The 22,412-nt window shown below is 41.4% G+C and overlaps 1 protein-coding gene across 1 annotated transcript; it reads right to left on the reverse strand.

The window, feature by feature from the left end:
- Positions 1-1,995: 1,995 nt before the first annotated feature.
- On the reverse strand, positions 1,996-21,094 carry INO80D (INO80 complex subunit D). The gene is made up of 11 exons (XM_053471057.1): positions 20,795-21,094; positions 16,861-16,938; positions 16,295-16,541; positions 15,157-15,896; positions 13,124-13,232; positions 12,321-12,539; positions 11,108-11,214; positions 10,713-10,846; positions 9,624-9,841; positions 4,531-4,688; positions 1,996-4,149 (listed from the first exon to the last, which is right to left on the reverse strand). Exons 3-11 carry the CDS (start codon positions 16,510-16,512, stop codon positions 2,993-2,995), a joined length of 3,060 nt encoding a protein of 1,019 aa, XP_053327032.1. The 5' UTR covers positions 16,513-16,541; positions 16,861-16,938; positions 20,795-21,094; the 3' UTR covers positions 1,996-2,992.
- Positions 21,095-22,412: the final 1,318 nt, after the last annotated feature.

Below are 22,412 nucleotides of genomic sequence, written 5' to 3' on the forward strand. Positions count from 1 at the left end.
CAACTGAGGAACTCATCACCAAATTTTTTTTATTTATTTTTTAATTATTTTCAATATTAAGGACATGGTTCAAACCACAAACCCGCACATGACTTCAGATGTATACATTTGTATACATGCTCTACTCTATTATGGTCAGTAATGTGAGAACAGTTTGTGCTTGATGCTTCTTTTAAGGAGGAACTCTCTCATCAAGAGTTGAAATCCATAACTGATCTAGAATGATGCAAAAGTCTTATTCGGATGTTCATACACAGCTGTAGCATCATCTGGATCCAAATGCATTCAAGTCATTGAATGTTTTCTTCATGTCCTGTCATGCCGCCATTTACAATGTGGCAGCAAGATGGCAGCTCACACAGGACAACTTTCACTTATCGATAGTTTTCAAGTGAACAAGGTTTAAGATTTAGGACTAGGGATAATCTCAAATGTGACGGTTCCTATTTAAAGTATTGACAACTCTCACTGAACTACTTTGTTCCAACAGTGTTTGGGGGGTACATCTCAGTGTATTGAAAGTGGTATTTAGAGAAGTAAATTAAAAACTGAAAAGCTCTGGGATTCACAAAGAGAAAAGCGCAGTCTAGTCATGGTCAATAAAGCCGCCTGAATATTTGCCTGTACCTTTGCTTAATGGTTGCCTGTTGGGTTACATGGTCCACTTGCAAGGCTTAGGTAAATGCAGGCTATTTAGACAATGTTATCCAGCAACTGCTGGAATAAAAAAACATATATATTTTAAATTGGCAAATATACTTCTCCCAATAAATACGAATATAACCTTTTGCATCACATTAAGCAAAGGCAAACAGGAGGGGAAGCAAATCCACCAAAATATGTATTACTGCATTCAACACAAACACAACTCCTAAAGCATCTTCCTGCCATGATCCAAAAACTACCAACATCTTATACATCTGCCAAACACGCATCATCATAGAATCAGGGTAGCGTTTCTCTCCTAAACTGAATATTGGAGCAAGACTGGAGCCTTGTATTTACAGACTTTCACACCGGCGCCCGTTGAAGGTTAGGCACCCTTTGAAAGCCTCAGTCTCAGACACTGAAGGGTTAATATACAACTACACAGTGCGTTCCCAGGTGAGATAACATTTCATCTCACCACATGCATTTTAAAGGGACACTCCAGCCATCATATGTATTTTAATGCATATGCTATCCATGAAACCCCTTTAAGTATCTGTGGTGCACTTCTTGAAAATGCATGGGGGGGGGGATTCTGTAGTATCCTCCACATCCATTTGTCCCTTTTCCTCCCCGTCACGATTTTCCAGTCAACTCCGGGGCTTACTTGGCAAATGCTACAAGCCGGTCTATCGATATTTCGAACACCTTCCTGCATCTATTCGACTGCCAATCAGTGGTGAGAATTGTCAGAACATGGATGAAGAATTGAGCGGTAGCCTCTCCCTAAAGATAAATACTGTTAAAAAATGCATATTAAAGTACTCAAAAATTCTTCTATAGCGGGGCCTTCAGGGACACTAAATATGATCCTTCTAGAACGGCCAAGCTTTTTAAAATTTTCCTGCAAGAAGAGCTCAGCTTTCCCTGGATAAGATATTACAGATTACATGATCCAGGGCCAATTCAGCTTTTTTGTGCAGGAGGTGGTTCTTCATACAGCACAGAGAAGTCAGCAGGCGTAGAATTTTGATTTTCTTACAACTTTAATGAATAAACCTCTGATGTTTTATTACATGCCATCTGCATATTTAGTAAATCAGCCCGGGACATAAGCTGCTAATGGTAGGTTACAACAGGCATCCACCTGATAAAAAGTTAATCTTGCCAGCAACGGAATGCGCCTTTTGTTAAAAATGAGCTCTTATACGTACAAGTAAGTTGAATAAGCATAGCTAAAATAACCCTACTAAAGTGCATCAAAGTGACATAGCCAGATTTTTTTTATTTTTTTTTTTAAAGGGACTTTGCAAAAGAAGCCAATACTCCAACAATGGGCCACGTCTATTTAAGTACTTGCCATACTCCCTACCTAAAAAACCAACCCCAAAACATGCAACATTTCAAATACCAATACTAATTTCAACCTTTTACAAAATGGAAATAAGATGCTCTACCCTGAATCCAGCCATCTTTTTTTCTGCCAACACAATTAGGGATAATGTGCAAAATCCAGAATTCATATAAAACAAACAATTTGATTTCACAATTTTTTGCTTTGTACTTAACGGAACCAGGCATCACACTTCAGCAGTGTATGCTGAATAGTTTGCAATACTATCGTATTCTCTGATCTTTTCATGCTACGTTGCCATAAATATATATATATATCTTTTACTTATGGTCCATGTGGTCATTGTAAGGCCAAAAAGAAAAAAAAATAAGGAATGAATGCCATTGGAAGCAAAATTGCTGGCACCACTTACTACCCAATGGTGAATGACATTCTTCTCCTGACTCTAGAACACACACACACACACACACATATTCACACATACAATGCACAAGATTAAGATAGCTTGACATATGCAGGATAATACAATAGGCTCTTACTGCAGCGGGCCACATCACTTATGCTCAGTTGCAGTATTGCTCACTTACGGTTCTTTCAAATAAAAAAAATTCATTTCCTGCCTTAATGAGTTCTTATCCTTTTTTGCCTTCTTCCACTGCTCTTAGACTGTGCAGCATCTAGGTGTAAGCCCAAGTATTGATATAATTAGGTAAACGGGAATGCTTTTTATTCCCTATTACCAAGGTCAGGAATTCGTAGGGCAATGTGTCAAAATCCAATGTCACTCCTTAAGAGATAAAAACAGGAATATAAGCAAACGTACAAATGTTAGGAGCACCAGTGCCAATAAAGCACAAGGACATTGCAGCGGATAGATTCCTCCTTGTTAAAGAATGCTAAAAACATTCCAAAAGAAATATGGAAAGAGCAACAAGCATAAGGTAAGACTACTCCCCTCTCATCTGATCCATAAAACAAGTAATGATGCCATCAGTTAGGGCTTGTGAACAAGGTGGAGGAGTTGTTGGTACTTGTAGCTGTGGCACCTGTTGCAGTGAATCCTGTGGGGGGAGCAATTGAGCTATGGCTAGGTTGTAGGTCTTTGGGGATGCCACTGTGAGAGTTCAGCTGATGGCCAAAAGCGGCAATGAACTGAGGGAGCTGTTGTTTGGGGGATGTTGAGTCCATGAGTTCAGAAGGAGGGGGGCTGAGGCCGCTGAAACTTGTCTGCGGTAACCCCGGAAGCATATTAGAGCTGTTGGGGGTCACAGTGGAGAAGGCAGGCTGTGTGTTCTCTGAATGAGTGGTGGTTGGAGGGGTGGAAAGAGAAGTGGATAGTAGGTGTCCGTCAGAGCTGAGAAAGGTGCCAAAAGCAGTTGGATCCCCAAGGTTCACAGGAAGGTTCCCCCAGTGAGTTCGGGGATTTACTACTCCACAAAGAGGAACCTCTAGTTGGGAAGTTAGCAGATGCTGTGTAATAATGGGTACATCAGAAGAAAATGAAACTGCCAAGCTATCACTGGAGAAAGAAGTATCATGCGGGGATGTAATTTGCTCGTTGTACGGGGACTGAACATGCTTGTCATAATGGCTTCCATGGGGTGATGAATGTGAATGGTCATTATTGTATTGCTGTTGTGAGGTGATTAGATCATCTGCCTTACTCAAGATCTCTGCAGGAAGAGATTGCTGGGTGGCATGGCTGCCTTCATGTAGTCCATGGAAAGTACCCGGAAATGCTCCCTCTTCAAGCGAGCTCTGGCTTATTAGAGCGGCAGAAGTAAGGCCAACATTGGCAGAGGAGGTGGAGAACTCCCTCTGGATATGCCCACTCAAGGGTGCTGATGGGCTAGACAAAGTATCAGAACCAAGCAGATTTTCATCCAGTTCCAGGCTGGTGAAGTTTTCATGAACCATACGCCCATTGAGCAGCTCACCTAGGTCTGCAGGAACGTCTCGTATCTCTGGACCAGCAGAAACTGCTGAGAATGCAGCTATTCCTCGGTCTGACAGGTCCTGCCCAGTAACACTGTCAGAATGAGCCAAAACTGCAATGGAACTAAGACATTCCAGAGAAGTGACAGCCTGCAGGGCCCTCTCCAGTTCTTCTGCTTCATCAGTAGTAGGGAGAAGCTCTCCATTCTTACCTGCAAGGTAAGCAACAGTATAGGATTTTATGAGATTCACACACCGTGTAGCTGTTCTTTTAAAATGTTTTTTTTTTTTCCCTTGTATGTCTATTCCTTACATTCCCTTGCTTAGTGGAGCGCTAATATACAAAATACATTGCAAAAGCTCTGGATGGCATTCAGGACTCAGATGCCACTAGTTAAGAACACATCAGTAGTGCTGTTACAGACCAGTTGGCAGTGCACTGCTGACGGAGCTGTAGCCACCCAGAAAATAAAATATTGCTTGTTCTACTGAACGAAAGACGGCCACAATGTTTACTTCACTGACTGAAAGAACACGAGAGGTGTTTTCTTTACTTAGCTGTTTTAAGTTGCCCAAATTGGGAGATAATATACCTTCAAAGAAGTCAAAGTCTTGCAGGTCATCAGGTAAACGTGGCAGAACATCAGAGAAATCCTCTTGGTTTAACTCCAAGTCGTGGTGAATGTCTGCAATCTCGCTAGTGATGTCATCAGGCAGCTCTTCTGTGCTCAAGTCAGGTGTGGATGGGCTCCTAGAGTACAGATAGACTTATAATGTCTCTATCAACACTTGAGCTGGGATTATAGAACAGGAAGCATGGTTATTTAGTACCGTTTTCTAGACCTACTGAGCTCATGGAACATATACCGTATAAGAATGAATGTTGGGGAGGTTCAGGACTCTCTATGCCAATTTGGATATAAAAAACTATTACACTGCAGCAACTTGGGCAAAATCTGAAATTGAACTTATGACATCAACAACTGAAGTTTCAAACTGGTTTTAAACTAGCGTTAATAAGAACATCAGTGAAGCATACTTGATACAATGCGGTTTGCTGAAACGGCATTAGTGATTCTGAGAACCTGGCCTAAAATAGCATTGGAAGAAGTAGCTTAATTCCTATAAAAAGGTAAGATTACTTTAGGGGTTTTATGAATCATTTTCGTAAACATGGTGACAGTTCCTGTCTATTTATGACATTACTATTAGTAGCCTTACTCTAAAGTGGCAGTAAAGTTTCACAACAAATGATAAAGAAACTGTGTTTATATATACATCCCAATTCTCAACTTTTAAAATTAACCCAGTTCTGTGTTGGCCTCAGACAAGATGCTCACAGGACATATTCAAGTGCATTCTCCCCCCCACGCCCATACCCATCAAAAATGCCCGGTATGCTGACATCTCCAGAGCCTCCAAAATCTGCACTAAGTATTCTCCAGGGGTTCTCAGTTTCCTTAAAAAGGTATACTACTTTCTTTGGCACACAATTAGGGCTGCAACTAACGATTATTTTAATAATCGATTAATCGGCCAATTATTTTTTCGATTAATCGGATAAAAAAAATATTTAATAAAATGCCCTGCACCCACCCACACTCTGCCCCATCAGTTTCCCACCCGGCAATCATATTTACACTCTCTCTCTCTCTCTCTCCATACGTACCTCCGCTACCGAATCCTTCCACTTACAACGTGCAACCGCAAAACTTTATTCAAATCTTCATCGTACACGCGCGTCACATCCGTCATTACGTAACTTCAAGCAGACGGACACTACAGAGCTCTGCAGCAGAAACGGGGGAACGCCGGCGGAGGTAAGTGAAAGGAGCCGAGCGCTCCAACGACGAATCGATCACTCGATTAATCGATAACGGAAATCGTCGACAACGATTCCCGTTATCGATTATTATCGATTTTATCGATTCGTTGTTTCAGGTCTACACACAATGTTCCTCATGGGCATCGGCAGTAGGAGCTAAAGGGGTCGACTACCCCAGTGTATATAATACATTAAGTATACAAAATAATTCTCAATCAATGTTTAGAGGGACTTAAAATTTAGGGAAGGTGTGGCAAAAGCCCGCACAACTAGTAGGTCTAATCTCCTTTCCTGAAGTTCTCACTTTCTACTGCTCCAGCCCTTATACAAAGCATCTACAACCAATCACTTGCCACCTGAGAACTACAGTAACTTAAAAGAAACAATTAAATGGGGAAGATTTATCATGCAAACACAGCAATCGAGTAGGCATCACAGTGAACAGGTTGGGATTTATAATCCATATACACCTGCAAGAAAAGGTAAATTAACCCTTTGAAATTACCTGGCTTTCTGCATTAATTGTTAGTAAAATGTGATCTGATCTACATTTGTATAGACAAAAACAATATATTTAACCTAATAACACTCAGACAATGATCATTTTTCATGTCTCTAACACAACCAGTGAACATTCACAGTGCTGATGGTAAAAGGAAGTGAACGCTTGGATTTGATAACTGGTCGAACCTCGTTTGGCAGCAATAACTGCTTAAGCGCAGCCATATTCTTAGGATGTGTGGCGTGAACGGCTCTCTTAAATTGATTCCTCAGCATCTCTAATGTGTTAAGGTTTCCACTTTGGCTACTCCAAAAGGCAGATTTTCTTTTGTTTTAAGCCATTCTGTAGTAGATTTACGTTGATGTTTGTTGTCCTGCTTCATCACCCAACTTCTACTGAGCTTCAGCTGGCAGACAGCCATTCTGACATGCTGTATAATATCTTGATAAACTTGGGAATTCATTGTCCCATCGATGATGGCATGCTGTCCAAGCCATCATGCTCCCTCCACCGTACTTCACCACTGGGATGGTGATTTCATGTTGGCATACGCTACCCTTTCTTTCCGTGGTAAGTAGTGTTGCATGTTCTTCCTGAACAATTCAAGCGTAGTTTCATCAGCCCACAAAACATTTTCCCAGTACTGTTCTGGAGTGTCAAGGTGCTCTTTGGCAAACCTCAGGCTTTTTTTTTGGAGAACTGCTGCTTCGTCCAAGCTTCTTAAATGTTTTAAATATGGCAGAATCATGAACAGAGATTATAGCCAATTCCAATGATGTCTTCAAGTTTTTCACCACATCTTTGGCGTTCTTTCATACATCATTAAGCATTCTGTGTTGCCCCCTTGAACCATCATTGCTGGGCGCCCTCTTCTAGGAGTAGCTACAGTATCAAATCATCTCAATTTATAAACAATTTAACTGCGGACTGAAGAATATGTAAACTTTGAGATTACTATGTAACCCTTTTCAGCTTTAAGCAAATCAAAAATTCTTGATTGTAGGTCTTCTAGGATTTCTTTTTTGTGAGGCATGGTTCACATCAGCAGATGCTTCTTGTGAATAGTGAACCCAAAATGTTTTTTTTTTTTTTTTTTAATGTAGCTCTAAAACACACCTCCAATCCCGTTTTCATTGATTGGACTCCAGGTTTGTTAACTCCCGACTCCAATTAGCTTTTTTTAAGAATTGATTAGTCTTGGGGTTTACGTATTGTGAGTGTTTGAATGATGCATTCAAAATGGACAAGAACAATACAATAATTTGTGTGTTATTAGTCAAAACAGATTGTGTTCATTATTGTAACTTAGATGAAGATCACACCATATTTTAAAACAAATTTATACATAAATGCTAGCAATTCACTAAACTTCACTTACTTTTTCTTGTTCTGAAAAAGTTCTTATTAACATCTTGATTTTGGAAGATTAATGAAATCACATAGGACAGGGCTCGACAAATCCCAGGCGCCAGGTCGCCATGGCGACAGAGAATTTTGTCCTGGCGCCTAGGTTTTGTCAGCCTCTTACATCCAGAAAAAATTGTGGATGTAAGAGGCTGAGTCACCACACGGGGGCGCTGCTGCTACTGTCTGCCCAGAAGACAGCCACTCCGAGCCCGCCCCCGAGCCTGAGATCACTCCCACGGAGTGATCCTGTAGGCTGAAAACGTGGTTGCTGGAAAAGCAGCAATCGTGTTTTCAGCTGCCACAGGCAGCCTCAGGGAAGGGGTTTGTGTGTTGATTGGGTCCCCACACAAGTCTGGGGACCTCACCCAACACCCCCCAGCTGCCTGATCGCTCCATGGGAGCGACAGCGCAGCGTTAACCCCTTCAATGCCGCGATCGCGGCATTTAGGGGTTAACTCCCGTTTTGGGGGCTTTGCTGCTGGTGGTCTGCCTGGAAGCTCAGACAGACCAGCAACAGCAAAAACGAGCCCCCACAAGCCCTTTGACTCCTGTAGGTATGGAAGCCTACAGCAGTCATCAAAGAGACTCCCTCTGCAATGGCTGGTCCATAGACCAGCAATTGAGTCCCAGCTGCCAGAGGCAGCTTCAGGGACAGGGGAGAGGGTTCTTCGGTCTCCACATGAGTGTGGAGACCAGCCCCAACACCCCCCTGCTGCCTGATCGCTCCCTGAGAGCGACAGTGCAGCGTTAACCCCTTCAATGCCGCGATCGCGGCGTTTTAGGGGTTAACTCCTGTTTTGTAAGGGGCTCTGCTGCCGGTGGTCTGCCTGGAAGCCCAGGCAGACCAGCAACAGCAAAAAAACGAGCCCCCACAAGGCCTTTGATTCCTGTAGGCATAGAAGCCTACAGCAGTCATCATAGACTCCCCCCTGCAGTGGCTGGTCTATAGACCAGCAATCTCGTCCCAGCTGCCAGAGGCAGCTTCAGGGACAGGGTGAGAGGGTTCTTTGGTCTGCCATGAGTGTGGAGACCAGCCCCAACACCCCCCTGCTGCCTGATCGCTCCATGAGAGCGACAGTGCAGCGTTAACCCCTTCAATGCCACAATTGTGTATGACACATTCGTGGCATTGCAGGGGTTAACATTTGTCCCCACAAGCTTTTGGGGACTAAATATCTGTCAATGCTGTGCTCCAATGGAACATCAGCATCGAAAGAGTTAAAAAATGAAAAAATGTATTTAAAAAAAAAACAAACAGCACTGACCTGAAAGTCCAGGGTGCTTCCAGATCAAACGCTGTGAGTTTAGTAAGTGGGCTGATGATGATCGGATCCCTCCTGACCAACTGTTAGTTTAAAAAAATCCTGGCTCCTAACTTTTTTACCTGGCGCCTAGATTCACAACAAATTTGTCAAGCCCTGACATAGGATACAGTTTATTGATGCATAAGATTAAAAGGTAGATTTAGGAGGTACTTGGGTGAAATAATCTGCAGAGATATTGCACCATTTGGTACCATTTTGGCCTGCGATGCAGTATAATGCAAAAAAAAGAAAAAGAAAGAAGTAAAAGACTGCTCCATTATTACCAGTTGGTGATGTTCCCAAGGCACCCAAAGAAGAAAGATTACAAAATGTTTGGGAATACTGGTATATGCGCTAAGAATAATGCAATTTCTTTACTAAATATTCATATCATCAAAATTTAAAACATATGAAAGACAAGTAAAATTACATCCCAAAAAAATTTGTAATTTTGCACCAGAGATATTGCACCATGTCAGCGTTTCTCAGCGTTGATGATTATTTTAATGTTTCCTTACTTAAGAATTCGTTTTTAGAAACAAACAACACAAGAATATCTTCAATTTTAGTTCCAACGGGGACAGAAACGCGACTCTCAGTAAATGAAGATTAAACACATACGGACACCTCATATGTTTTATTACTTGCCTCATACGGGATACCTCTACTGGCAGTGAAAGGCTGCTAGGCATACAGAGATTGCCCTGGGGCACTGCGGGTGGGATGGGTTTTTGGGGCCTTCGGGGACCGCGCCGCCTCTTCTTCTTGTGTTTTTTGGTAAGTGCTGGAGGCTTGGTCTTTTTCCTGGGTTTCCTCTGCTGCTGGTGTTGAACTTTACGAGAATTGTCCCCTCGCAGGAAATTATCCTGATTATGAGACAGAAAATATCTTGCGTAAGCGTGCAAACATTTTTAGAAAAGCTGTACCCATGGAACAGACAGACAACTGGCTAAAGGTTTAACAGCTATTTTACCAGTACATGAAATATATAGGTTACATTTGTGTTCCAAAAGGCATTAAACATCATTCTCATAATCAGTTACAGTAGGAGTAAAAATGTACCTACTGCCGGGTTGTCATGCCAGCATTTAGCCTACAGAAATTCAACTGTGATGTTTCCTAATCCTTGTTCAGGTTTTCATCAGTGACTATTTTCCCAGGATTCATACATTTCACATGTTGCTGAAAGCAACTGTAACGTGTAACCATGTAGTATGCATGATGTATAAGTAACAGATTCTATCCTGTGAGTTTATAGATCCCACACATTGCAGGTTGTTCTGGAAGAAAATGTAGTCACCCTAGTTTTCATAATCAAAAAGTTCTTGCCATTATATTAGGACTAATAGATTAAAAGCAAGTAACTGATTTGCTTCAGGTATGTTGTGATCTATGACAAAGAGGTGGCATAACCTATTGTTCTAAAGCAATCTTTCATCTGGCCACCCTACTTTTACAAAGTAAAGCACCTAATGGGGAGAAATAGTCATGCGGGAAGGTAAAACAGCTGGTCCTGTAGTATACATAAACGATACGTTTCAAATATATTTATATTGCTCGGATTTATCATACTATACAGGTGTTAGAGCACAGCACTGTAAAATGCAGGATTTAGTAAAGTAACAGATCTGCATCAACCAGCAAAATAAGAATACTGCGATAAATTAATATGTCCCTTAAATTTAGCCAGTCAGTCTGTTTAATGGGAAGACTGGTAATAGTGATGTTCCTTCTTACCATTTTCTTGGCATGTTCTTCACATAGAGGAGTCTGATGCGTGATATCAAACACGGGTACAGAACACTGCTGGCCGTCCGCAAACTTTGCTGTGCAACTAGAAAAGAGCTGCTGTGAGCTGTTGGAAAGGATATCTGCTAACGGTTAAGGACAACAGAAGACCTGGAATCCTTGACAAGGCTGGTTGTAGAGTATAACAGTACTGAACAAATCTATGAAGAACATAGGACCCAGCAAGAGATGCAACCAGGGAAAATTCCATGTACTGGAATACAAAAAAGGCATTTTAATTATTAAAATACAGAAATTACACAGGTCCTGTAAAACCTTGAAACTTAATTAATAGACAGAATACATTGGTTTTTGTTTTGTTTTGTTTCTTAACATAAGGATACGTTGAAAGCAGTGCCTTGTGTAGGGGAGGGCTCGGTTTGTACACGGTTTACTCCTTACAGTTGCACTGCATAGTGCTGGTTCTTCTCTTAGCTCTGGTTGAACTGGCCTGCAATAGATAAACATAATGTAATAAGTGACTTGTGGTCATATCACCTCCATAGTTGATTCTGCACAGACATGGAATAAGTGATGGAACCAATACTGCGGATATCAAGCATGTTCCTCATGGGCCTTCGAAGCCCATCATGTTCCTTAAAGATTTTTCTTCAAATCTGGCCGTTCATTCTATCTACATGTCAGGTTTAATTTTAGGTCTTAAACAGTTAGCACTGAATAAGAAATAACAGCAAAATTGCAATGGACTTAAACACATAAGGCAATAAAAACCAAATTGGAAGTGAAGCATGGAACTGCATTTTTCCAAATCATATAAGAATTATATAAAAAGGTATGAACACCCAAAAAAGTGGTCTCTGTCCCATAGAGCTTACGCTTTAAGTTGTGGTTTTTCCCACAATACCAATTCTGTAAGTCAGGGCTCGACAAATCCCAGGCGCCAGGTCGCCATGGAGACTGAGAATTTTGTCCTGGCGCCTAGCTCAAGGGCGTCCAACATGCGGCCAAATGCGGCCCACCTGACTTCATTGGACTGGCCCTGCTCACGGTGCAGCACAGCCGCCTAATAAAATTAAAGCAGCCGGTGTGCACACACGGCGGTCTTACCACCTCACCTCTTGGTCAAGCCACGTGAACGTTGGTCTGCTGGCCCACGGACCGACCCACCGGGTGGGCTGGCAGACCAATGTTCACGTGGTGCTGCCACGAGGTGAGGTGGTAAGACCGCCGTGTGTCCACGCCGGCTGCTTTAATTTTATTAGGTGGCCAGCTTGCACACACACCGTGCTGCTGAGTGGCAGTGCCTCAGTAAGGCTCTTCATCCCGCCCCTTTCAAGACGCGACGCTCAAGGGGGCGGGGCTCACAGAGTTCCTCGTGATGGGGTGAGTTAGGGGCTCGAGGAAAGTGGACCTATACTTAAGGGGGGGAGGAACTCCCTTGGAACATGATTTATTTTTTATTTTTGTCGTTGAAAATAAAACTTTGTTAGTTTAAAAAAAAAATCCTGGCTCCTAACTTTTTTAGCTGGCTCCTAGATTCAAAACAAAGTTGTCACGCCCTGCTGTAAGTAAAGCGAGTGTAAGACAACCCCTCACCGCATGCGAGCAGTCCTGCGCAGTTCGTACATCAGCTGCCCTGCAGACTCTGGCTCTCGGGTGGCCGCCTTGTGTAAGGCTTTCCGGAATGTATGTCTGTATTTCTTCTGAAAAGATTCTGCCCGCTCCAGGCGGCAGAGATGCTTGTATTTTTGCTGAAAGTAAGTGCAAAGTTGTGTGACCCTGGAGCTCCTGGTGTGCGCTGCATCAGCATCAAACCTGTACAAACCATACAAACAGCAGAATAAGGACACAGAAGACCTGCCTATTCTAACACTGTATACTTTATTCAACATTGGGCATTAGGGACAAAATGTAACAGATTACCTTACATGATGAATTATGCTATTTGCTCAATATACTAATTTAAAGAGGAAGTCAATGTTGAGCTGAAGCACATGCTATCGGGATTTTTAAGAATTTATAACAAGCAACAGAAAACAAAAAAGTGTGGATTATTACAGGTCTCAGGTTTTGGGTTAATGGGGGGGGGTGTATTTTTTTTTAGCCCTTAATACCTCTCCTACATACATGAAAGTCTTCACACAGTGCCTAAACTCATCCCCTCTGCTGATGTTGCATCATTGCCCGTTTAAAATGCTTCTATGCAGATGGCATGAACAGGGTACCACTTGGTTCATCACTCAGGGTTAAATGTATTGTAAAAGCACCCAGCGCTCCCGACTGGCCTGGTTTATTTATTTAAGCTGGAGCGTGAGGACCCTGACATTGTGTATGTAAGCAAGCAACAGTTTACTTTATTGATGCACAAAAAAATCATCAATAGGACACAGATATCATACTTTTTGCAATCCTGATGGAGACTCTCTCGGAATGACCATGCAACCTGATATGGAGATGCTCGGTCAGGGTCTTCCTGCTCTTCTCCACTATCTTCTGACCAGTCCAGCCCTGTGGGAGAAGACAATGGAAACCATGCTGTAAAGTCTAATGGTCTCATACCCATTAACTATAATGCTGCAGACCAAGTACAACAGATACAGCGAAAAATATATGCTACATGATCCAGAAGAAAGGGGGAAAGTGACCCCTGTGAGTACAAACTCAATGAGCCATCCAGTCCCTAAATACATAAATACCATCAGAACTAACTAAAATACAAAATAAAATGCAGCATGCTGAGCACTACCGAGAATAAATACTGACCATCTAAAGAAAAAAGCCCTGTGCACTTCTGGAAAAAAAGGGGAGTGTTACGTTTATTACGCCAATGTTTCCTTGGGGCAAAAAATTAAAAGCCCATATTTTTTTTAATTTTTTTTTTTATCCTGATGAAGAAGGACATTCTTTGATTGTGTTGATTTCTTCAAATGGTTTGCAAAGGCAAACAAAAAGGGATCTCAATAAAAAAAAGTGTCTGGTTCACATGACTACAACCGCCGTAGGGAAAAACAAAAGCTACATATTTTGTTTGTCTTCAGCTCCTGGATTCATTGAATCCCCCATGTCTGTCTGTAAAAATAAGTCTTTGGTCAAATGCTTTTCAGCCTCAGGTTTCTTTTTCTGATGCCAAAATTAAGAGATATTAATTGAACCTAATTAAACTCTTTTGTAACCTTATTTTGTTGTAGCTTTTCTAAAAGTAGTATTCAAGAACTACTACATATTGATTTTCTATGCAATAAATCGCTACAGTAACAGAAATCAATTCTGAAATTCAATTATCTTTCACCACAAAACTTTTTTTAATTTTGTCCACAAGGTGTCACCAGGATGACATGCTGGAATCCAACCATCCTGCTGCACACGAATTGTAACAACACTGCAGAACTCTATACGTTTTAAATCATTTACCATCATGGAAGCCACAGTTAAAGCATTACATAGAAGACCTGAGGATTCTACCTTTTTTATTTCAAAATCTGATTTTACCTCTAAGAAAAGTGTGGTGAGGGTTTCCAGATCGAGTAGAATGTACAGAGTAAGACTTGCACTTAATGCTGAATTATTGGAGTGCAAAGCGACCTTCGTGACTACACAAGTCTTGTGGGAGAAGATGCTTATTTTGTGCAATTAAGAAGCCAACATCTACTATAAAAACAAATAAGGGGGTGCCCTTTTTCAACAACATTCACTCAGACCTTAATTCATGGACTCGCTCCAGCTTCCATATCTGTACCTAATTATGTACCTAACCCTTGTCCCTTTGAAGGAACACAGTCATATCTGAGATAAAAGCAATGAGCAAGTATGCAAGATTAAGGAAATGAATGAGTATCTGTGAATGAATGAGTATATGAATGAATGTGTGATAGCATAGATGTGTAAGTGGGGGAATAGCATGGCATAGGGAGCCTGTAATCACACTCCTATCATGCTCAGGTTCTAGCATGTACTGGCTGCATGGGCATCATAGGAGTGTGATTGCTGTTTATATATATATATATAATACCAATAACAATATATATATATTGTTATTGGTATGTTAACCACACTTTTATTAAATGTAAGTAACACACCAAAATTGGACAGAAAAATTCAATAACAATATTTATATGATTGTTAACAGCAATCAAACTCCTATCATGCTAAATCATGCTGGATTCTGAGTATGATATGAGTGTGATTGCTGTTTATATATATAGCAATAAAAGTGTGGTCATTTTATTATTTATTTTTAAGTACGGGGTCATTTTCGGTTTAATCCAAGTGAATCCTTAATTTTTTGGTGTCGGTCCAAAATTTTCATTTCGGTGCACCCCTACCAAAAACACTATCATTAAAAACTTTAGAAATGATCTAAAGATTTATGTGAAAACTTGTCTTTAAATTAGTTGTGTTGACAAAAGTCTTACAGAATAACTGGTTCACCTACCTAAATGTGGAAACAAATCCTTATCTAGTTGCTGTTTCTGCGTACATAGTTTCACCAGTCTCTGCAGCCGACTTACACAGGAGGAATAAGTCGGCAACGCAGTTGCTGCCACCTGTATCCTGTCCCGTTGGGGTGTTTCTGTTACCAAAGGTGAGACAGGAAGGGTTCTCTTGCTAGACACGGGTCTTGCTTGTGCTAGTGTGTGCGTGACAGGCGACGCTCCCTGTACTGGTAGGCTGGTATTTTGAGGTTGAGGTGACTTGCAGGCAAGGCTCTGTGGTAGCCCAGCAGGTGTCAGCGACACTGGCACTGGTAATACCAGCTTGGGCTGCTCTAGGACAGATGGAGCCTGTAGCGGAGAAGGTGCAGGATGAGGGCTAAAGTGCTCTTGATTAACTTTTAAAATCTCTGTTTCTTTTTGACGTTGTCGGTTTTGGGCCAGCTTGCTGTGCAATTTCTTTTTAATCGATGCCCCTTTTTTCAGGTCTTCTTCCTCCTCAAACATGAAAGGATCTTCCAGATCTGTTTCTAAGTAGTGGAAAGGAAGCCTTGCACCTGGAGGAGAAAGGGTCATTCCGTCCAGTCCATTGGGCATCTTCAAGGCCAAGGGGGGGACAGTCAAGCTGAACGCCATGGTGTCCATTTGATGCCGGGGCTTCACCTCCTCCAACGCATCATTCTTTTTCTTCCTCTCCTTTTTGGGAATAAATCCGAGAACCTGCAGATGGCTGTTGCAATACCTTTTAAAATGAGAAAAGTGTTATCACCAACAGTATTATCAAAACAGACCTTCACTTGGACTCCTTGGACTAAAAACAAAGAAAATGAAATCAGACTTCCAAAGTTCTATACTGTTCACACAAAAAAATTAAATTAATAAAGGCGCTCAATCATACTAACATTATCGAAAAGTTACAGAAATGGATCAAAAGTACAGTGGAAGACTTGTTTGCTAAAACATAAATGCAGAGGAAAATGAGGAGATGATTTTCAGAAAAAGATGGATAATCCTGAACATTACTCACTACGGTCTGTAGAGCCTTCCAACTATATGAGTTCACCAGAAGGGTCTACTGATATCTGTAATGTGATGTGCTGTGCTTGGATATTTTAAGTACATAGTGTGATCCACACTTACCTACGGTCCTCTGATTTAGGGATGGGGTTGGTGCAGCGTTGGCTGTTATACTTGGCCACATATTCACATTGCTTGAAGGGGGCAGTCTTGTCTTCAAGAACGTGCCGGATACAGAAAGCGTAGCCGTTGAGTCTTCGCTGCTTGCAGAGTTTGGGACTGTAGGAGCACAGGGGCTTGTTGTCAACCTCAGAGAAGTGTATGTGTTTGCCTTCATACATCACGTGACTCTGGTCCTTGTGTACATCAGCTGGAGAAGCACACAAAACAATAGGAAAAAAGGTAACAGTTGTTTCATTGTGTGAAAAGGAACACCCCTGGGGTGGGCAAATTAACTTAATACACAGAATAACCACACAACCATGGGACAAGGGTAAGTGTCTGCATTATGTTACTCTGATCCTTGTGAGCATCAGCTGGGAAAGCATACAAAACAATGCCGAAAAAGTAACAGTTGTTTCATTGTGTGGAACGAACACACCGGAGGGGGAGGTGGGGCGGCACAGATTAACAAAATGCATAGGATGATGGTAATAGAACTGGGGATTGCTTTAGTTAGCATCTCGTACCTGATTTTAAACCTTTTGCACCATCAGTGTTAAGGGTGAGTCTTCAAGGACACTTCTATAAGTGCGCTACAGGATTTCCTAGGAAGAATTAAGAAAAGGTCCTTTAAAACGGACTGATCAATGGCCAACAAACACACAGCTAACCACAGGTGGAACACTCTCTCAGAAATCATCCCACTACAACGCGCTCTGATGGTTGTGTGACTAGAGAACCTTGTTAAGATCAAGGAGAAGAGAAAGTGGCAAACATGCGCGGAACTCAATGCTGCCAACTGTATGTTTTGTTCAGCGCCACCATGGGCACGTTACACAAGAAGACAGAAACGGTGTGAGAAGCTTAATTCTCTTTTGTAACATCACAAAAGGACACCCTCACTGAATGACTTACTTGAAAAGTGATTGAAATTATATTTCCTTAATGATAAGAAGACTAGGAGGAAAATGTTTTGGTTGAAAATAGGGATCAAATGGGAATAAGGGGTTCATGGTGTCATCTGGGCAAAAACAGGTGGAAGACAATGAGTGCCCCAACAAGCAGCTGCCCGTACGTGAAGAAGGCAGAGAATCCTAAGGATCTGTGCTGTGAATAACTGATTTCCGTTTGAGAGTCCCATTTAAATTTCCCATTTTGCCGTTCTTTTAGTCATGCAGCACCAGCTGAAGTTGCAAACATCTGTTAAAGTCAACCTTACTGCATTAACATGTCCACGTTTCTCATAACTACACAGGGAGCCTTTTAACCGATAACCAGTTCCGAAAACGCGACGGAAAGGAATACTTAAATCCTTTCATCATTTTTAGATTAGATGGTAAGAAAAAAAGGAGAGGGTGAACTCATATACAAATTACCCATGCGATGAATAAGTAGTGGCAGATGGAGAGGGTTTTCTAAAGAACAAGTTGCCAAGGTAACAATCAATAGTCCTGCAGCTATCAATTTCAATCACATCAAACAAAAACACAATGAGAAAGGCAGGCTGTACTTTAGGAGAGGACAGCATCCTAAACATATCAGTACTGAAGTGTTTGTGACTTGTTATATATATATATATATATATATATATATATATATATTATATAAGCTTAATACAATGTCATAACTGATCAGCTGGCCTTTTGAGATTTGTTTTTAAGAGCTTCCTTGTTGCCATGGTAGCAAGCAGCCATATTGGCTGCCTACTCCTTGCTTCTGTAATGGGACACTCAGTTATCTTACATAATATATTTATGAAAGATGCCAACATTGAGTTTTTTGCTTTTTAAACAGCGTAAATGTTTTGAAGATAATTAAAACAAATTAACCTGTTCCGATTCACCATCCAAATCTTTAAATGCTGCTTGAACCAATCAGCATTTAGCCAAAGGACAGCAGCAATAAGGGGGAAATCATTAGGGTTAAAATTCTCCAGCTGATCCAGAACAGATAAGATTGGTCTGAACACCCAATTTAGCCGGAAGATAACTACAAATTTATGACCTCTTGCTCTAATTTCTTATCATATTTAGCGAATATCTTAAATGACAGATAATCTCACAGACTATGCCGTGTACACAACAAAACAGAGCGCCGCAGCTGCAGCCCATGAAATGCAAGCCAGAAAGACATCTGCAAGAAGAACACTTTATTCTCCAATTTAAAGGTGCCGTTCCACCTGTACAGAATTTATCATTAGAAAAATCATTCCCAGTACTGAATGAATGCCCAAACCCTTTGTATGTATATTATATACCGGATTTATTTTTTGCTTGGAAAACAGTTGGGGGGTAGAGAACGGGGCAAATGCATCCCCTGAATCCCCCCATGCATTTCCAAAGCAACACAACAAAAAGCTATCATATGCATTACAGCGTCCCTTTAATGCAAACAAGGGACAAACACCCTTTGATACGGAGGCAGGTGCTCTCTGACTGTTATAGAATTACAACCCCTCTCATCCTTATCTAACCTCAGCCAAGACAGAGCAGCAGAGGATTATGGGAGTTCACTATGTATGCTATGGGTTGATTAGTTTTTGGAAATTAAAATTCCTGGAATTTTTATCTAGCATAGTATGAGCACAGGGGGGAGGGGGGGGCAGACATGGCATATCTACAGTTAACTTACAATCAATACATCTGCAAGCACAATGTGAAGAACAATGGCAGACATTGACATAGCAGCATGATATCGACGATCAACACATAAACCAGTTCACAGCTGGCCTCGTGTAGAACACAAACCGACAGGGCTCTGAAGTCTCCTTTAACAGAGGCGGCCGAGCTGAGGAGACTCTCGCTCCAGCCCAGTTCTAACATTGTTACCGTCAGTGCCGGAATACGGTGACAGGTTTTGGAAAAATGTGTTTTTGGCGCAGCTGTCAGCTATCGTTTTTCTGGTGGTCGTCTTATTTATTTTTTTTTTTTTTTACAAATACCATAAAATCTCAGGTAATATACACAGCCACGTATAATATGCATGCTAGCAGAAGAAGGACCGGTGCTTCATATCTGACTGAACTTCATGCTGTTGCTAGGCAACCCATGCGATGAAGCAGTGGAGGTGACAAACCGGAACACGTTACAAAAATGTCACGTTATTTTGTCCCTGTCCATAAGAAATACACACTCTCTAAAGTGCCCTAAATAGGAGTAAAACACCGTCAGGCACACGTTACCCGTCACAACTGAATTCCACCGGCCGTACCGACACAGACCCAGTTTAATTTTAACTCCCTATCCCCAAACACTGACAATTAACCACAGAGTCAATCGTCCTGCATTCAGACAGTGACAAAAAAGCTTTTAAGCCACACAACCATCAGAAACACATTGCTAAGCAACATATTACATTTCATATCTCACGGGCGACAGAAAGGTTAATACATGGAATTATTTCTAGAGCGCTGCCATCTGGCACAGGGAAAATAAAAAAATATAAGAGCGCATGGGTACGCTTTTAGAGGTCAACCGGGGGGTACAAGCAAATTTTAGCATGCCGGCTTATGCTTTATATTTTAGGACCCCCGATTTTCTATTTAATTCGCCGGCGGCAACGCAAAGGCAGAAATATATGCATTGAAACATAATCGAAAGGATCCAGCCTACGCTGCCAGAATACACTGTCCAGATGTGCGGATACAGTATATATCCCAAAAAGAAAAACATATATATAAATTAAGAAAAAATAAAATATATATATATATATATATATATATATATATATATATACACACATATACACACATAACAACAAGAATGAGTAATAATAATCAGTACATCTGATATGCCCTTTACCAAGCAATATGAAATATTGGTAATTTATTTATATTTATTATTATTATTATTATTATTATAAATAGTAAGCTGATTTAGGAGGAAAAAACAAAAATGTAGCAATGTGGGAAAGCGTTTTGTTTTTTTTTTTAAAGGGGGTCCGTAAGGTAGACATGGCTTTAGTGGAATAATTGGGGGGACTTGTTTCTGACAGCCGGCTGCCAAAAGAAACCTGCGGCCGGCCCGGCTCGGAAGTGCAGCTGGAAACCGAAAAGAGATAAAACCCGAACTATGGTGTTTAAAAAGCCTGCTGTGAGCCATAATAATAATGATGATGCTTATAATACTAATACTATGAATAATAAACATCGATACCTTTAGTCAGGAATTACAAACGTTGACCGTGAATAGCGGAGCGGCCGTAAAAACCGGATCTTAGAATAACTAGCTAGTAAACGATTTACACGGCGTACTTATTCTGCACTAGAAAACACTACGATAGCCGCTAAACTAGAGAAAGAAAAACGTAAAGCCTCGACAAAACCACGATCGCCGGCCTAACCCGGCCTCCCAATCCTCGGCCTCTAGTATTCGAAGTATCCGGCGCCAGAGTGCCACCAGCCGGTCTTACCGCATCACTGTAGTCCGAGGCCTCGGTTACGGCCCAGTGTTCTCCGCTTACCTTTTCAGGCTTTTTTTTTCCTCCTCCTTTCTCCCCCCTTTTCTGTTTGGCTGTCAGATCCCAGGACCTCCCCAGCCGGCTGCGATCAGGACCGGGGGCGCTGTGGGTATTTTTTTTTTTAATCTGGATCTCCTCCTTCAAAGCAGTAGCCCCGGTGAATAACTGTTCAATCCGAATTAATTTCTACCAGGGGGGTGGAGGTCATTAAAAAAAAAAGTAATAGAAAAAGTGCAAGGGGGGTCGGTGCTTAGAAAGGGATTCCCTGAATATATTCTGTAGCCGGGAAGGCTGGGCTGCTGGTACAGAAGAAGGGCCAGCAGCCTCCCACAGCACCACTACAGGCGCACAGAGGACATAACACCAGTACAGCTCCCCTGCCCTCCAAAACAACAACTTCTCAACCATCTTGGAGCTGCTGGAATTAAGATCCTATAGAAATATTCAGAAACTGGTGGGGGGGGGCGACAATGACATCATATGTTGGACTGGATGATGATGATCTTTTTAATGTGTTATGAATGGATACTCTGTTCTTATTTCTTTTCTTCAACAAGGGAAATCTGAAGGGTGCTCCTCATCATGCCTTATCTGACATTCTTACAAAGGAACCAGGAGGTTTGAGGAACATTTCTTTCAATGTTCTCTTCCAAAAGGTAAGGGAAATATATTTATATTTTGGAATAAAGCATTGAAATGTGACTTTTAAGTTTCTAAAATTTGTATGACATAGCCAACGGCTGACACTTTAGATGTCACTGATGGTGTAGTAGATCCTAGCCACGTACCTGTCAGCGGTCGCCAATGACTGTATTATGGAAGGATGGATAGTTCACCTCTTTTTGTGAAATTGCATAGATCAAGAAGGGATTTTTTTGTCTACAATGTCATTTTCTAGAAAGTTTAATACATATAGTTCTTTAGATTTAGATCAGTCAACAAACAGAGCGGTAGCAAGGCTATTAGATAATTTCAGGTGGCAAAGCGAAAACCTGTAGATGTCCACCTTTGTGCCTCCAGAAGATGATGACGGATATTCTTTTGTACAGCGCTGCAGAATATGATGCCACTATATAAATCAATGAATGACATTGCGTGATAAGTGGGCGAACCAGTAAGCTATCAGTTCCAATTGCTTTCTGGTGTCGTTGCTAGAAAAATATTCTTCATCAGCTATCATGCCTACTGAGAAGACATTGCAAGACTTGGCTACTAGTTTTGCGTATTGAGCTCAGTGCTGGACAGAGCCTTGGTGCAGGGAGCCTATCTCAAAGGAAAGGTAAAGGAGAAAACTTTATTTGGAAATGAATGCTGATGAAGCAATATAGGAAGAGATATTGTTACAATGCAAAATGCAAGATATTAAGAAACAATCATCTTCTTAGCAGAAAGCTATGGTTGAAGTATTTCCTCGCAAAAAGATATTGGGCAAAATTGCACCGGTGTGTATTCTTAATCAACTAACTTAAGCAAAAAGTTACAGTAGCATCTTATGTCCTGTAGATAAAATCTTATGTCTAGAGACCACCGCCCCATGGTATATCAAGGGATCAGCTCCGATTATGACCTTGGATATTCTAGAGGAGTGGTTGTGCCCGAAGACCACTTTAGAATTGAAGGA

The sequence above is a fragment of the Spea bombifrons genome, chromosome 7 (assembly GCF_027358695.1).
Source record: "Spea bombifrons isolate aSpeBom1 chromosome 7, aSpeBom1.2.pri, whole genome shotgun sequence".
Lineage (NCBI taxonomy): Eukaryota > Metazoa > Chordata > Amphibia > Anura > Pelobatidae > Spea > Spea bombifrons.

Bases quoted from the DNA above. Each gene is read 5' to 3' on its own strand.
- INO80D (XM_053471057.1), bottom strand. From the start codon at position 16,512: ATGTATGAAGGCAAACACATACACTTCTCTGAGGTTGACAACAAGCCC. The intron at 12,540-13,123 runs GTATGATATCTG...TGGTTTGTACAG, and splicing joins CTCCATCAGGATTGCAAAAA to GTTTGATGCTGATGCAGCGC. The intron at 4,689-9,623 runs GCAAGTAATAAA...TCTGTACTCTAG, and splicing joins GTAGAGGTATCCCGTATGAG to GAGCCCATCCACACCTGACT.